Source organism: Sinocyclocheilus grahami, unplaced genomic scaffold, assembly GCF_001515645.1.
Source record: "Sinocyclocheilus grahami isolate Dianchi unplaced genomic scaffold, SAMN03320097.WGS_v1.1 scaffold131.1, whole genome shotgun sequence".
Taxonomy (NCBI): domain Eukaryota; kingdom Metazoa; phylum Chordata; class Actinopteri; order Cypriniformes; family Cyprinidae; genus Sinocyclocheilus; species Sinocyclocheilus grahami.
In genome coordinates this window covers 44,660-62,058 of record NW_015505310.1, presented here as the reverse complement: position 1 = coordinate 62,058, position 17,399 = coordinate 44,660, and the positions used below count along the sequence as shown (strand labels likewise).

Genomic DNA, 17,399 nt, shown 5'->3' with positions numbered 1-17,399 from the left:
CCTCTTCGCCTCAGTGCCCAATTTATTTCTCAAAGACCAGGGACGCGTTGGCCCATGATTGGCCCAACCACCTCCTTTATGCTTTTCCCCCGATCGCCCTGATCCCACAGGTAATCAGGCGAGTAAGAGAACAAAAACACAAGCTTCTCCTGGTGGCCCCCCTTTGGATGAACCAGCTGTGGCTATCAGAGCTAACTCAGCTGTTGATAGCGGCCCCTTGGCCCGTTCCGCTGAGACGGGATCTCCTCTCTCAAGTGAACGGGACAATATGGCATCCTGTGTGACCTCAGGAAGCTCAGCCCGTCTTAGCCTTGGGTTGTTGTTAACTTTTTAATGGGCATTGGTTGCTTATGGAAGTTTGATACTTTTAGTCATTCCACTACATTAGCACGGCGTGATTGTACTGTGTTCCCATATGCATCTAGCAAGACGCAATACGAGTGTAGTATCGAAAGGGAACGTACTCGGTTACTAACGTAACCTCGGTTTCCTGAGATACGGGAACGAGTACTGTGTTGCTAGCCATGCTATGTAGCTTCAGTCGAAGTAACCTGAGAAACCTGTGGCGAACGCCCACTTATATAGCCAGATGCCCCGCCCATTCTGGTGTGCTTTGGCGGGCTTCGTCGCCATAGGCTCGTGCAGCTCCGCTGCCTAGCCATTGGTTCGTTTTTAATACACTGCACGAACCAATGGCCATGCAGTTTTACTGCGTGAATGAAAAAAGGCTTCAGTTCAGAAGAAAAAAGGCTTTTTCCCATATGCGTCTAGCAAGACGCAGTACTCAAAAGCGTGACTAGTTCTTTAGGGCACTATTAACCAGTTAAAGACGTCAGGTTAACATAAATTGTGTATGTAAAGACAACCTTAACTTTTACCTCGAAACAAGCCATGTCAAGAGTTACCTGCAAAACGTTTCTTTTTTTCTATGGAATAATTACATGAATAAACAATTTCCTTTGACTTTTTATGTTGTAAACAGTATGTTATTATAGTGCAACATATACATACAGATCAATATTCAGTAGAAAACAACATAAGAATAAACTGCTAGTTAAATCTACTGCATTTCACAGATCAAGTTTGAGAAAATCTCCCATATCCTGTACAGTCTCTTATTATACTTATTGTGCTTCTGCCCCACAGTACTGTGTTGTTTATATTCTGAAAGAAGTTATGTGTTACATGATTTGAGAAATTTTTAGTGGCTGCAGGTTTTTGTTGGAGTGTTCTTTCATTTATGCCTATCTTTCTAAACCTCTAGCCCCTGACTGAACTAAAAACAGAGTCGTAGCTTACTATACCACTTTTATTTTCACTCATTTTAATGTTGTCTTGCAAAGCCAACAAATAAATAAATACACCTCGCACATGTGGGATTGTGAGCAGGTGCGTAGGATACAGGCAATACAATGGAAGAAGTAGATAAGGTCTCGATTCCCAAATACTGATGTAGCATGCAAAACCCTATTAAATAATAATTGCCGAAGAAGATGTTATTTAATAAAGTTTTGCAAGCCAAAGCAGAATTCTAAAGTGTCTAAACATATTTTTTCTTTGTTAAAGATGTTCTTCCTTAGCACTAAACCTCTTTAATAAATCAAAACTCACCCGAAAGCTATGATGAAAGCTAACATTCTATGATGGTCTGGTTGACTGATAATGTTCACAGAAATATTTCACAGCTGGTTAACAACAAAGTCTGATCTTTGTTATGTAAGTGAGTCCTGGGAAAGACACAAATAAGAGTTTTTAAAACAAAGCTGAATGCTACTTTTTCCAACAGCAGTCTTCTCATACAGAAGTTAAGTTGGCCTAGGGCATGATGGGACCTGATACGTGGATCGATAAAGAGATACACACAACTATACTGTAGATGTAAGCTCTGACGTCTCTATGAAGCAGGGTCCTGGAGGTGGGAGAGATTAACAAAGGAGTGTTTCAAAGACTGGTGGGTTGCAGGGTGTCTAATCGGGGCAGGAACTGCTGACTGGTTGTGATCATTTACAGTAAGTCTTAGTACAGTGCTTTCTGTCCTTGGCTTTCAAATTCTGACCAGGCATCATTTAGTTCCATAAAAATCATCTTGGCATATTGTTCGTAGGGCTGTCCAGTAGCCTGCAAATGGGAAGAGAGAGAAAACTGATGCATTTTGTCTTTAAAATGCCTTAACTAGAGGGGTCCTATCATACGTACTCGGTTACTAACGTAACCTCGGTTTCCTGAGATACGGGAACGAGTACTGTGTTGCTAGCCATGCTATGTAGCTTCAGTCGAAGTAACCTGAGAAACCTGTGGCGAACGCCCACTTATATAGCCAGATGCCCCGCCCATTCTGGTGTGCTTTGGCGGGCTTCGTCGCCATAGGCTCGTGCAGCTCCGCTGCCTAGCCATTGGTTCGTTTTTAATACACTGCACGAACCAATGGCCATGCAGTTTTACTGCGTGAATGAAAAAAGGCTTCAGTTCAGAAGAAAAAAGGCTTTTTCCCATATGCGTCTAGCAAGACGCAGTACTCAAAAGCGTGACTAGTTCTTTAGGGCACTATTAACCAGTTAAAGACGTCAGGTTAACATAAATTGTGTATGTAAAGACAACCTTAACTTTTACCTCGAAACAAGCCATGTCAAGAGTTACCTGCAAAACGTTTCTTTTTTTCTATGGAATAATTACATGAATAAACAATTTCCTTTGACTTTTTATGTTGTAAACAGTATGTTATTATAGTGCAACATATACATACAGATCAATATTCAGTAGAAAACAACATAAGAATAAACTGCTAGTTAAATCTACTGCATTTCACAGATCAAGTTTGAGAAAATCTCCCATATCCTGTACAGTCTCTTATTATACTTATTGTGCTTCTGCCCCACAGTACTGTGTTGTTTATATTCTGAAAGAAGTTATGTGTTACATGATTTGAGAAATTTTTAGTGGCTGCAGGTTTTTGTTGGAGTGTTCTTTCATTTATGCCTATCTTTCTAAACCTCTAGCCCCTGACTGAACTAAAAACAGAGTCGTAGCTTACTATACCACTTTTATTTTCACTCATTTTAATGTTGTCTTGCAAAGCCAACAAATAAATAAATACACCTCGCACATGTGGGATTGTGAGCAGGTGCGTAGGATACAGGCAATACAATGGAAGAAGTAGATAAGGTCTCGATTCCCAAATACTGCTGTAGCATGCAAAACCCTATTAAATAATAATTGCCGAAGAAGATGTTATTTAATAAAGTTTTGCAAGCCAAAGCAGAATTCTAAAGTGTCTAAACATATTTTTTCTTTGTTAAAGATGTTCTTCCTTAGCACTAAACCTCTTTAATAAATCAAAACTCACCCGAAAGCTATGATGAAAGCTAACATTCTATGATGGTCTGGTTGACTGATAATGTTCACAGAAATATTTCACAGCTGGTTAACAACAAAGTCTGATCTTTGTTATGTAAGTGAGTCCTGGGAAAGACACAAATAAGAGTTTTTAAAACAAAGCTGAATGCTACTTTTTCCAACAGCAGTCTTCTCATACAGAAGTTAAGTTGGCCTAGGGCATGATGGGACCTGATACGTGGATCGATAAAGAGATACACACAACTATACTGTAGATGTAAGCTCTGACGTCTCTATGAAGCAGGGTCCTGGAGGTGGGAGAGATTAACAAAGGAGTGTTTCAAAGACTGGTGGGTTGCAGGGTGTCTAATCGGGGCAGGAACTGCTGACTGGTTGTGATCATTTACAGTAAGTCTTAGTACAGTGCTTTCTGTCCTTGGCTTTCAAATTCTGACCAGGCATCATTTAGTTCCATAAAAATCATCTTGGCATATTGTTCGTAGGGCTGTCCAGTAGCCTGCAAATGGGAAGAGAGAGAAAACTGATGCATTTTGTCTTTAAAATGCCTTAACTAGAGGGGTCCTATCATATTTTCAGGGTCAATAAGATTTTTAAGAAATTAATTAATACTTTATTCAGCAAGGATGCATTAAATTGATCAAAAGTGACAGTAAATACATTTATAATTGTGCAAATAAAGAATTTTATAGATAAATGCTGTTGATTATAACGTATAATATACTGTAATTCTTCATAGTATCCTAAAAATATTAAGAAACACAACTGTTTTCAACATTAATAATTATAAGAAATGGTTCTTGAGCACAAAATCAGTACATTAGAATGATTTCTGAAGGAACGGCTGTGGAAAATTCAAATTTGCCTTCAAATTAATAAACTACATTTCAAAATATATTCAAATATAAAACCGTTATTTTAAATTGTAATAATATTTCACAAATATTACTGTTTTACCCTATTTTTGATCAAATAAATGCAGCATTGGTGAACATAGGAGACTTTTTCAAAAACATTTAAAAAATCGTACAGATCCCAGACTTTTGAACAGTAGTGTATTTTGCAACTGTGCTTTTAAGACTTTATTGTTTCGCTTTAAAGTGCCCCTATTATACCATTTTTAAGGTTCTTAATATTGTTTTGGGAGTCATGCATCCAAGGGCAAAAAGCTCTTTCATTTTCTCAAAATATGCATTTAATATCATCTCACTTTCAACGATTCTCAAATGATTTGTTCGAAGCAGTTCTAAGATTCTGTCTCTCTAAACCCCTCCTTTCCATGAGCCTGCTCTGCTCTGATTGGTCAGATGGCCCAGTCTGTTGTGATTGGTCTACCGCGTACAGCGCATGTCAGAAACGATACGCCCATTGCCATAGTTATGTCTTTTGAACGCTCAATAAAAAATATAAACATCTATTATTTATATTTTTTTGAGCGTTTTGTGAATCCTGTGCTGAACTCCCCGACATGATGTTTACCACACGAACAAGCTACAGTGTTTGAGGGTGGGTCAAGTTGTTCGCGGCCGGCCAACTTATTACACAGGCGGGCATTATGCAAATGTGTTACCCCGTGACACATTTGCAAGGGAAGTGGGATTTGAATTACTGATGACTCGTTTCAGCTGTGCAGAGTCGATTCTTTCTTTTCTGAGACAATAACTATTTATTGTGCACTTTGTGGCTTTACAACTTTGCTGATTGTTTACATTCATATACAGCTACATTACACACTGCATATTGCATGGCAATATTCGAAATGGCATAATAGGGCACTTTAAGTACTTCAATGTTAACTGAACAAATACGTCTCTCACCTTGTCAGGGTGCACTACCAGCACAGCTTTTCGGTAGACCTTCTTCACCTGCTCTGGTGTGACAAGGTCAGCCATGCCTACAGATTTCCAGCGTGTCTCTCCCTCCCACAGCACTGTGTGCATGGTGGACAGCAATGCTCTGATGTTTCTCTCCTTCCCCTCAATCCAGTCCAGGATCTGCCACAAATAACGACATTATATTAAAACATCATGATGTGATTCACACTTAAAAAGAGGTGATTTTAAAGAGGTGATTCACCTCTTTAAAAAGAGGATCATGTAAGGGACAGTGCACAGTCAGCTAGTCATTATCACAAAATAAACAGCAAACATATAAAACAAGCGACTGACCATCAGAATCAAATATTCCAATCAGCCATGTAATATAAATATCAGCTTGTGTGTGTGTTTTATTTTTCACCTTGAGTTTCTCTGGGTCCATTTCTTTTGCCATCTCCTCTTTTCTCATTTCTGCTATGGTTTTTGGCCCCTTCTTCTCCTTAGTGCCAGCAAAACCTTGGCCTGAGAGTAGGTCATCAAAGTTAGTGTCCGAAACCTTTGGTCTGGTCCCTGAAAGAAAAAGGAAATAATTAATCATGTTTGAGTTGCTATTTATAATATTTTTTGTTGTTGTAGTAATGAAAATCTAAAGAAATTATTAAGGAATACACAATATTGATATCACTAACCAATATTGGAGATCTTCAGTATTACTTCATGATAGATGCATAATTGCATGTGCTTATTTCCTCTATATAATGTAATTCATTTCATTTTAATTAAATTTTATTTTATTTTAAATTAATTTAATTATCACTATTAAACTGTAATCATTAGTCAGTCTAATTAATTAAATTTCAATTAATTTACATTTACATATATTAATTTAGCAGACGGTTTCAATATCACTATTAAATGTAATCTTTGGCAAGTCTAAAAAATAATATTGATCTTTCATATTATATATGCATGTTGTGATGTTGCTATATATATATATATTTATATATATATATATAGAGAGAGAGAGAGAGAGAGAGAGGCTTATAATGACCGAACATCCCTAAAAATATTAGAATTTTACAATGAACACATGCGCATAAGCACAACCTCGTAAGACTGGACCAGATTCTATGTCGAGTCACTAGACAGTGTCCAGTTATTCACCCATGTTAGGCTGTGCTTTTGCCCCAGTGGCTCCTGCCGAAGCTCCACCCATGCTGGAGAATCTGACATTGTAGTTGGGTCTGTTCTGTGGTGAAGTGTGAGGCATAGAGGGTCCAGGCGCTTTAGGTGGGGTCTGGTGCTGTGCACCCTGGGCCTGTGGCTGCCACTGAGCCCCACCTCCAGGCTGCCATGAGGGGAAACCTGTGCTGGGATGCCAGCCTCCAGAGGCAGTGTGCTGGGGAGAGGGAGCAGGACGCTGGGGGGAGCCCATGGGTGGAAACGCTCCTCCGGTACCAGTAGGTGTGGTGGGCTTGCTGGAGAATCCCGAACCAGCTTGGAATGAATACACAGAGGTTAACGGTGATTCCATGATGAATGTATTAAAGGGAGAGTCGACCCAAAATATGAATGTGAAAAAAACTATGGAAGTCAATACAATTTTAACATTTGGGAGTAAAATTTTCATATTTGGCTAAACTATCCCTTTAAAATAATGCTCTATAAGATTCTTTTCCATTTACCTCCTCCCAGACCGGCTCCTAGGTTACCCAGATCAGCAAACGGGTCCAAAGTGTTGGGTTTGGCCTGGTGGGTGGGAGTACCATGAACTGAGCTCGTTGGGCTAGTGCTGGCAGACTTACTTCCCATCCCAAAACCTGCACCTGGTAAGACAAATCAAGATTTATAATTTAGTACCTTGAAGAGAGAAATTTAGATTTAAATCAAGATATTTTAAATGATCTGTTTTTCCAAACATTTGGTAGTGAATTCTGCTTCTGTCAACATTTAAAACTTGTCAGCCAGTTAACGTGAACTGGCTAACATAAGGTTTTTGGTTATGTCAAAATTGCAAGAATGATTTGTGATAATGTCTTGATAGCATTAGCAAGAATAGGTAAAAAAGGACAAACAAATCAGTAATGTCCTTTTCTAGAAAAAGTTTTTTATGAATTTATGGATGTTTTAAAGTTTCCTGTATAAAAAAAATAATGATTATTATTATTGCAGTTATTATTGCAAATTTTGTTAAACAAAATTAAACATTTGACTTTACATAACATTTTTATATATGGAAATGTATAATAATAAATATTTGTTGTATTTTGTAATAATTTGATAATAAACATTTAAAAATATATATTTTAAATTGAATTAGATTTATTTATAAATATAAATATATTTTATTTAATTTCATTTCATTTATTTTATTATAAGGTTGTGTGTGTGTGTGTGTGTGTGTTCTTGTTTATCCTACATTGTGTGGACCAAATGTCCCCACAAGGATAGTGAAACCTGAATTTTTTGACACGGGAAAAAATATTAAAAATACTAAAGGAATGACTCAAAATGATCAAATTTATCTGAAAGTGTAATAATGCAAACAGGTTTTCTATAAGGGGTAGATTTAGGGTTAGGCGATAGAAAATATTGTTTGGTGTGTGTGTGTGTGTGTGTGTGTGTGTGTGAAATTTAGAATTAATTTGTTGGGGCCAGTGAAAATATTGAATATTGAAATACTGTACATATTTGACTTACTGTTGAGCCCTGTAAAACGCTATTCAGAATAACTATAAGAAGTATCCAGCTCTATTGATTTAAAAACCAAATAGTCAGCCATGTAATGTTTCACAAGACATTAACATTTATGAGCTATATGAGCTCATCACACCAGTCCAGATGGAAGGTCAGTAGTGAGTCATTTTCTTGTTAGGTGTAATATCAGAGGAGGCCACCAGGAGTCCCTGTGACACATCTTGTGTTTCTAGCAGCACTTGCCTGCAGGTGCTGGTTTGTTCCATTCCCAGGCTCCTGTAGAGCTCTGCTGCTGGATGTTGACAGTGGGAGTAGTGGGCGGCACAGGTGAACTGCGACCTATGAAGGGGAATTAATTTGTTGGGGCCAGTGAAAATATTGAATATTGAAATACTGTACATATTTGACTTACTGTTGAGCCCTGTAAAAAGCTATTCAGAATAACTATAAGAAGTATCCAGCTCTATTGATTTAAAAACCAAATAGTCAGCCATGTAATGTTTCACAAGACATTAACATTTATGAGCTATATGAGCTCATCACACCAGTCCAGATGGAAGGTCAGTAGTGAGTCATTTTCTTGTTAGGTGTAATATCAGAGGAGGCCACCAGGAGTCCCTGTGACACATCTTGTGTTTCTAACAGCACTTGCCTGCAGGTGCTGGTTTGTTCCATTCCCAGGCTCCTGTAGAGCTCTGCTGCTGGATGTTGACAGTGGGAGTAGTGGGCGGCACAGGTGAACTGCGACCTATGAAGGGAACATACTTATCTTGACACTCTCCAATTTTGACCTTTATTTACATATTCAAATACTGTACTGAAAATTAGACAGTTAATACAAATGTGAATGGTATCATGCCATATAATAACCACAGGACAATGACAACTTTGGACTTAGTTTCTCACATTTCTTAGACTAAGAAATTACTGCAAATAAAAAAAAAATATATATATACATTATCGTTTAAAAGATAAAGGTTTTTGAAGACTCTTTTGAAGACACTAAGGCTGCATTTATGTGATAAAATGACATCATGACAGCCCTGATTGGTTAATGGCACGACAATAACTTTCATCAGTGACTGTAACATGATGTGAAATGCAGTGAAAATCTGTCACTTGTAAAACATCTAATATAATCTAATAAAAATACATTACATTGGCTATGATATTTATGTGCACTCTAATTGGTGCCTGATTATAAATTATTGAAAATTCTAAAACAATTATAATGCTATAGCAAAAAAAAGTACACATTTTCCTTTTGTTGTGTTTTCAAGCTAACAGCTTAGCATAGGGCTTACTGGTTAATAAAGCTCTAACTTTAAAAACAAGATATTATGACAATGTGCTACATTTTTGTTAGACAATGAGGAAAAGGGATAGGATTTCGCTTATATTTCTTTCATTCTCTCAAGGCTCTGAGTAACAGAATGTAGCAATCTGCAGTATTTGGCATCATGCAGTGCTTCTTTCCAGCTCTGTCGCATGCTTGAACAATAAAAAGCGCTCTTTGTTACAGAAGTATTGTTTCAAAGCATTCATATTAAAAAGCATATGGCACTGGTGTGAGTGACTCAAAAATTCACATGCTGTTTCCATAGGATATGCAAACTACCGCGAACACTACATCCAACAAACAGACTCTATACAATTTATGTTTGGAAACAGTGCAAAATTGTGCTGCTTTACTCCATATTGATGTTAATCTGCCTCGCATATTGCCAGATACATAATACAGGGTATCAGCTGTCCTTCACAGAGCACCTGCTGCTATCGACCACACACACTGTATTTAAAACAATCGAGCTCAAGGCCCAATAATAATTCCACTTTCTCCAAAACAACAAACACATCAGCACTTTAAATACGATGTTTACTACAGAGCTGTTTTATAGAGATACATTTGCCAGGCTATTTTGCTGATCATATTCTGGAGGATTTGACACAAAAGAGCTTTGCTGGTTGTTATGGTGATGTTGCCCACACACTGACAGTACTGAGAGGCAAAGGCGCATGCCTTACCCATGCCCATGTTCTGCATTGTAGGAGATGGAGATCGTGCAGCATGCAGGAAGGGGTCTGGCTGCCCCATATTACCTGGACCCAGGAAAGCTCCCATGAAGTCCTGCGGCTTAGGGGCGGGAGCGGGTCCAGCCCCAAATGGGTCAAAAGCTGAAGAATTGAAGAGAGGATTCCGTTTCTTTTGCTGAAATGCACTTTTATAGGACAGATAGTTCTGACTCTCATCTGATTGGTTAAAACAAGTTCAAAGCTGTTGGGAAATGGCCAATAAAATAGTATATTATTGCACAAAGTTGTCATGTTGCTTATGGTAACTGTAAACAACCCAGAGTTAGACTAAGAAAGTATTGCTTTATATATATATATATATATATATATATATATATATATATATATATATATATATATATATATATATATGCACATATATATGCGTGACCATATTTTAAGGTCCAATTCTTGCTATTAACAGACCATTATCTATGACTTTTGCTTCAATAAACTTCTAATTTGCTGCTTATTAAGTTTAAGTTTAGGTATTGGGTAGGTATTGGCTAGGATTAGAGATGTAGAATATGGTCATGCAATATATTAACAATAGGCATACACACACACACACACTACCATTCAAAAGTTTGCAGTTGGTTAGATTTAATAGTCTCTCATGTTAAGGCTGCATTTATTTGGTCAAAAATGAAGTAAAAACTATTATTGTGAAATATTATTACAATTTAAAACAACTGTTTTCTGTTTTAATTTATTTCAAAATGTTTTTTTTCCTGTGCAGGCCAAGCTGAATTTTTAAGCAGCCATTATTCCAGTCTTAAGTCTTCTAATGCACTCTTTGATGTATGTGGTAAAATAATAATATGAATAAAGTATCATAATAATAATGTAACTTTTAGTTGAATTTGAATGTTTTTATTAGTGCTGTCAAACGATTAATCACATCCAAAATAAAAGTTTTTGTTTATATAATATATGTATGTGTACTGTGTATATTTATTATGTATATATAAATACACACACATACAGTAAATATTTTTGAAAATATTTACATGTATTTACATGCATTTATTTATATTCTTATATTATGTATTATATATAAATATATTTAACATATAAACATAACATATGATATTTTTCATGAATATATACATGCATGTGTTTGTATTCATAAATAATAAATATACACAGTATACACATATATATTATGTGAACAAAAACTTTTATTTTGGATGCGATTAATCGTTTGACAGCACTAGTTTTTATTATATTGCTGTAACAGCAATTTTATAAAAGCAATATACCACGATATAGCAGTTTTATTTTTTTAATTACTGTTCAGTAAATTAGACACTCCACTTTGTGTCTTGATGTTGAATTAATCCCATTTAAATGAATAATTCATTCATTCAAATTGCTCACTATACCAAGATGCTGCTTCACTTCACTGACTCCTGACAAACAACTCAGCTAAATCTCTTCAACTGTCTGTCTTTGTTTAAAAAAAATCATTAAACATATTTACTGTCTCCAGATCGAGGTGATGGACAGGGTGAGGAGGAGGCTGCGGATCTCCGCGGGGTAGACTGAGCTGAGGCGGGGCCACTGGCCGGCTGTGGTGTGGGAGGAGCTCCAAACAGGTCCCCCAGCAGGTCTGTGGTGGTGCTGGTGGTCGGAGGTTGTGGGGAGGATGGAGGAAATGTAGCGCCATCACCATCCAGACCCAGCAGATCTACTTCCTCAGCTGCTGGAGGAGGGGCCGCTGCAGGCTGGGGCTCTGGTTTCTTAGCTGCTTTTGATTTCTCATTGCTCGTGTTGCTCTGCTGACTAGAAAGGGAGAGCATTTCATCATCTGACGGTTCGCTCTCCTCATTTGGGCCCACTCTGCCTCCGCAACTCCCATGTCCCTGTGCAGGATCTAAGGGACAGACCGGAGAAATGGTTAGATCTAAAGAAGAACATCAAATCAGTCCATACGGTTTGTGTGTTATTTTACACGTTTCTGAAGCCAATCAACAGCTCTAAGAGAGAAACATAATACTGTACCTCCCAAATTCCTTCTTGCTAAAATATATTTTTTAACTACTCATCAAATAATTGTCTAACGTCAACTACAAATCTATTAATCAACTATTTTCTGTTGACTCTCACAAGCCTCCTACACTACATCTTACCTTCCAAGTCCAAGCCCTCCATTTCATCTTTTCAGCAGAGAATAAAGTACATTAAACAGATGGTGTTTAGTTTAATGGGGCGCAGACGCTTAACAGAATGCCAGTGAGTGACTGATGAGTTGACTTGTTTAAAGGTTCACTGAGCTCTTGATGGTGACTAAACTCCACAAGGTCATTTTGTCACCCTCTGCCGATTTTGTTTTTTAAAGAACAAATGCTGAACTGCTGTTCTTTTGAACTTTCTATTCATCAAAGAATCTTGCAAAGAATTTGTCATAGTTTACAAAAAAATAAAAATATTACACTGCATATCTGTTTTCAATATTGCTAATATTAGGAAATGTTTCTTAATAAGCACTTGAGCATGTAAGTATGTCATCTGAATAATCGTGTGAAAATCACTGAAAACTGGAGTCATGGCTGCTGAAAATTCAGCTTTGCCATTACAGGAATAAATTACATTTTAAAATATATTAAAAAGGAAAACAGTTATTTTAAATTGTAATAACAGTTCACATTATTACTATTTTACTGTACTTATGATCAAATAATTGCAGCCTTGGTGAGCTTAAGAAACGTCAGTCTATTTATGAGATTCAAAATGGACCTAAATGCTTATGTATATACTGAAATAGGTTAAAAGGGTGACTTTTGTTACAATAGAATTAATTCAATTGTAGAAACAAAATAACAAATGTTTCATAACATGGAACTTAATGTGCACAAAATTATATTAAAATCATTATTATATTCACAATGTTGCTTTATATTGTTAGCAAAATCATACTGAAAAATGTATTGTGAATAAAATATATCAGTCATACTTCTAAAGCTCTCATCAAAAGGTTTTTTTGTTTTAAAGAAAGAACCAAAACCATATATTTGGCTTTTTTGTGTTGTATAGCATTATACAGCATAGTAATATACAGGATTACCTGCAGTAGCAAGTGAATCTTGGTGTTCCTGATGACAGGAGAAAAGCACGCTGGGGCTCAGGTCTTTGGTGGGGAACTGCTCCCACGGTGGCGTGAGATCTTTCTGTTTCTCCGTACTTTCAACCTCAATGTCTAACAGCACATGAAACAGCTGTGGGTATTTCTCTGGAGAATCACAGGCATCCAGCTCTGTCCTGGACAAACACACACAAACACAGACTTCAGTCCAGAGCTGCAAATAATTCAATAACATGTCCATCATTTTTATTTTTTATTTTTTTGAAAACAAAGAGTGACTGGACATTTTGTCTATCATTATGTGGAACAGGACTTTGCATCAATTTAAAAGCTAGATTAACTGCTTCAGATTACAATGTGATGATTACGAAAGAAATGAAAATAAACACTTACTTGATAAACTTTAAGACTGTGGTGCCAGGGGCGATGAAACCAGTATGGAATTGAATCTGGAATATCTGGGTGTTTGTTACCTGCAAACATAACAGAATTTAAACACTGCCAACCTTTTAGTGACTAACAACTAGCAAGAACAAAAAGCCTACAAGTTCTGACTCATCTATATAGTTTTCTTCTCTGCTACAGATTTAAATTCATTTAATCATTAGTCTCATACCTTGGCCTGCAGTGCATGGGAACGCATGTGATAGACTGAAATCACCACATCTCCTTGGCCACTCACACTCACAGGAAACAGCACTTTGCCCTCTTGAACCCTGTGTTCCCTGAGAGCAACAAACATGAAGAGATACTTCACCATTACACAAATAGCATTATCATTTTCAAGTGCTACATAAAATATCTTGTAGGCAATTCAGAAATGTCTTAATTATACATAATAAAACATTGTCATGGTAGTATAATATTTTGCGTTAGTGTATTTTTTTATAATATATTTCATTTTTCAGTATGAATTATTCATAAACGTGTTCATCATACAAACAACATATGGGATTTTTCAAGAAACATTAGATGGCATTAATAATTAATCTTTGAAATACCTTATATTTATTAAATTAACTTTCATTTTACAGGCCATATGGTGGAAGAACACATTTTCAAAATGGATCCAGATGACACGATGATGGAAAGCTTATTTAATGTTATTATGTTTAGTTTGTTGTGCGACTATGTTGAATATCTTTGAATTTCAGTTTAGTGAATTCTGTCACTTTCATTCAACCAATTCCACTCCATTACAACTTCTTGTGAGGTACGGCCAAATCAGATTAAATTCACACTCATTACTGTGTTTTTGAATTAAGAAATTCGGAATTTTGCTAAACCGTGTTTCTTTTTCCAAACCACATCTGAAATGAACAAGTTTGTGAAAACTGACAAAGAGCCATATTTGATAGGATAATATACGTGACCACAAAACCAGTCATAAGGGTCAATTTTTCAAATTGAGATTTATACATCATTTGAAAGCTGAATAAACAAGCTTTGTTAGAATAGGACAATATTTGGGCGAGTTACAACTATTTGAAAATCTGGAATCTGAGGGTGCAAAAAAATCTAAATATTGAGAAAATCACCTTTAAAGTTGTCCAAATGAAGTTCTTAGCAATGCATATTACTAATCAAAAATTACATTTTAATATATTTACAGTAGGACATTTACAAAATATCTTCATGGAACATGATCTTTACTTAATATCCTAATGATTTTTGGCATAAAAGAAAAATCTATAATTTTGACCCATACAATGAATTTTTGGCTATTGCTACAAATATACCCCAGCGACTTAAGACTGGTTTTGTGGTCCAGGGTCACAAATGACCTTTCATTACATATAATTTCAGTTACGCAGATAATATAATTTAAATGAACCATTAGTAGAGCGTCTGTATATAGACATGCTTACCTCATTCTCTCGTACTCCTGAGCGGTAGAAAATATCTTGGTCTCGCCAATAAGTACGTCACAAAATGGCCGACAGCCACTGCGCTGTTTGTTGAAGCAAGGAACAGGACTCATAGTGACGGATTTAATGACTAGGGGTTTGGAGTGTGGTATGGTTGGCTTCTCTGAGACTAAACTGCATACATAACCTATGTACCTAAATAAATAAACACACATAAACAAGATTGTCAGTGGTTTCACTCCAAAGGGGAAAAATACCTTGTGTGGGACGTTTCAATGAATAGCGTTTCATTCCTTCTGTTTACAACTGAGAATGGACATTTCAAAGACAAAGGTACCATATGCCAAACTTGCACAAAGTGAGCAGTTTTATTAGTTCATAATTTACTGTATTATTATTGTTGAGTATTTATACCATTCAGTAGTTTTTAATCAAAGCTAGACTTTTCAGAGCTGCGATCTGATTGGTTGTACCTCCTATGGGAGGGCCACAGGCCAGATCCTGGCCTCTTGGAGCTGAGAAGCTGCATGGCTGGCACCGGGTTGGCGAAAAGGTGGCAGAAACAGAACATGGCACAGACCAGCACGCCTGAAGGAGCTCTGCCATCCTGGAATGTAGGCAATGAATCTGGTTTTACAGTCATGTTTGTTTTATGCTGAGTAACCACAACAAAGAACAGACACGAACATCAAGAGACCTTCTTACCGAACAGGTGATCACACACACATTCTTGGGGTTTTGCTTGAGCCAGTTGTACATATTCTTACACACAGCAAATAGGTTGTGAAGACCCGGGGCCTGCCTGGAAGGCCAATTGCATTCAGAAACCTGCAGACGAATGAGAAAGAGAATTATTCTCACTGAGAGGAAGATGTGTGAGAGAAGAAATAGGAAATAGTGAAAACGTCTCGGTTACATATGGTAACCCTCGTTCCCTGAAGGAGGGAACGGAGACGTCACGTCGGATGACTGACGAATTGGGATCTCGCTTAGAGAGACCAATCTACTTAGAGTCCCGCCCCTTGAACGCAAACTGCAGGAATGGCCTGTGGCACGTAAGGATCGAAACATGGAAGTACACGTCCTTCAGGTCGATCGCTGCAAACCAATCTTGGGGACGGATACACCTGAAGATGCATTTCTGCGTGAGCATCTTGAACGGGAGCCTGTGAAGGGCCCGGTTCAAGATGCGCAGATCCAAGATAGGTCTCAACCCACCGCCTTTCTTGGGTACAATGAAGTAAGGGCTGTAAAACCCCATCCTCATATCGGCTGGAGGAACCGGCTCTATCGCGTCCTTCGCCAGCAGGACTGCGATCTCTGCACGCAAGACAGGGGCATCTGCTGCTTTCACTGAAGTAAAGTGGACACCCCTGAACTTGGGAGGGCGCCGGGCGAACTGAATCGCATAGCAGAGCCTGACGGTTCGAAGGAGCCATCGAGACGGACTGGGTAGCTCTAGCCAGGCTCCCAGACACCGCGCAAGTGGCATCAACGGAACTACAGGCGTACCCCCAGTGGGGCAGCGTGGAAGAACGCAGGGACCCAGCCCGGGCGTCTCGTAGCCGGTCTGGGTGTGTGTAACACTGACCTGTGTTCGAGCAGAGGGTGCATGGGTAGTCCGTTGGTTCGTCCTCCCAATCCGCCCACTGCTGCTCACTGGCGAGAGAGGAGGGTGAGTGTGATACGGCACTGGATCATCCACAACCCCCCGTCCCCTCTGGGGACCCAGAGATAGAAGAATTTGCTCTTTTGTGGAGAATTTGGGTACCACTGACCGAGAGGCCGGGGGCCGCCCTCAGCGACGAGCGGGCTGAGGAACTGCCACCGGCAGCCGGGTGGAGGCAGCAGCTGCATGCCGGGGCAGGATATACCTGATGGCCTCAGTCTGCTTTTGGGCGGCGGAGAACTGCTGGGAGAAGTTCTCCACCGTGTCGCAGAAAAGGCCGGTCTGGGACACGGGGGTGTTCAAGAATCGTGTCTTGTCCGTCTCGCGCATGTCGGCCAGACACAGCTAGAGATGGCGCTCCTGGACCACCAAAGTGGACCCAGAGACCGCGCCGTAACCTTCGTCGCTCGTAGCGCGAGGTCCGTCGCGGTGCTGAGTTATTTGAGAACTTCCGAGTCGTGACCACCCTCGTGCAAGTCCCTAAGTGCCTTGGCCTGGTGCACTTGCAACAATGCCGAAGTGTGTAAGGCGGATGCAGCTTCTCCACAGGCCGTATAAGCACTGCCGATCAGAGCCGACGAGTGCCTACAGGCCCGGGAGGGGAGCAACGGTTTGCCCCGCCAAGTGGTAGCGGCATTTGGACACAATTGCATCGCAACCGACCGCTCCACCTGGGGAACTCCCGTGTACCCCCGCGCTGGACCCCCATCAAGGATGGTGAGGGAGGATGAGCCACTGGGGCGGTTTCTGGCAGTGAAAGGTGCTGTCCATGACCCAGTGATCTCATCATGCACCTCCGGGAAGGAAGGCACTGGGGTGGGGCCCTGAGAACCAGCGCG

The 17,399-nt window shown here is 38.9% G+C and overlaps 1 protein-coding gene across 1 annotated transcript in view; it reads right to left on the bottom strand.

Moving 5' to 3' along the window:
* Positions 1 to 2,486: 2,486 nt before the first annotated feature.
* LOC107590617 (putative tyrosine-protein phosphatase auxilin) overlaps positions 2,487 to 17,399 on the bottom strand; it is a 34,194-nt gene continuing 19,281 nt past the window's right edge. The window contains exons 5-18 of the mRNA XM_016279484.1: positions 15,597 to 15,719; positions 15,365 to 15,498; positions 14,892 to 15,086; positions 13,640 to 13,748; positions 13,417 to 13,496; positions 13,006 to 13,199; positions 11,422 to 11,814; positions 9,891 to 10,040; positions 8,518 to 8,613; positions 6,854 to 6,994; positions 6,333 to 6,665; positions 5,590 to 5,738; positions 5,169 to 5,345; positions 2,487 to 3,850 (exon numbers count right to left, since the gene is read on the bottom strand). Coding sequence (XP_016134970.1) covers positions 3,749 to 3,850; positions 5,169 to 5,345; positions 5,590 to 5,738; positions 6,333 to 6,665; positions 6,854 to 6,994; positions 8,518 to 8,613; positions 9,891 to 10,040; positions 11,422 to 11,814; positions 13,006 to 13,199; positions 13,417 to 13,496; positions 13,640 to 13,748; positions 14,892 to 15,086; positions 15,365 to 15,498; positions 15,597 to 15,719 — 2,376 coding nt within the window. The 3' untranslated portion in view covers positions 2,487 to 3,748. The remainder of the gene's footprint in view (positions 3,851 to 5,168; positions 5,346 to 5,589; positions 5,739 to 6,332; positions 6,666 to 6,853; positions 6,995 to 8,517; positions 8,614 to 9,890; positions 10,041 to 11,421; positions 11,815 to 13,005; positions 13,200 to 13,416; positions 13,497 to 13,639; positions 13,749 to 14,891; positions 15,087 to 15,364; positions 15,499 to 15,596; positions 15,720 to 17,399) is intronic.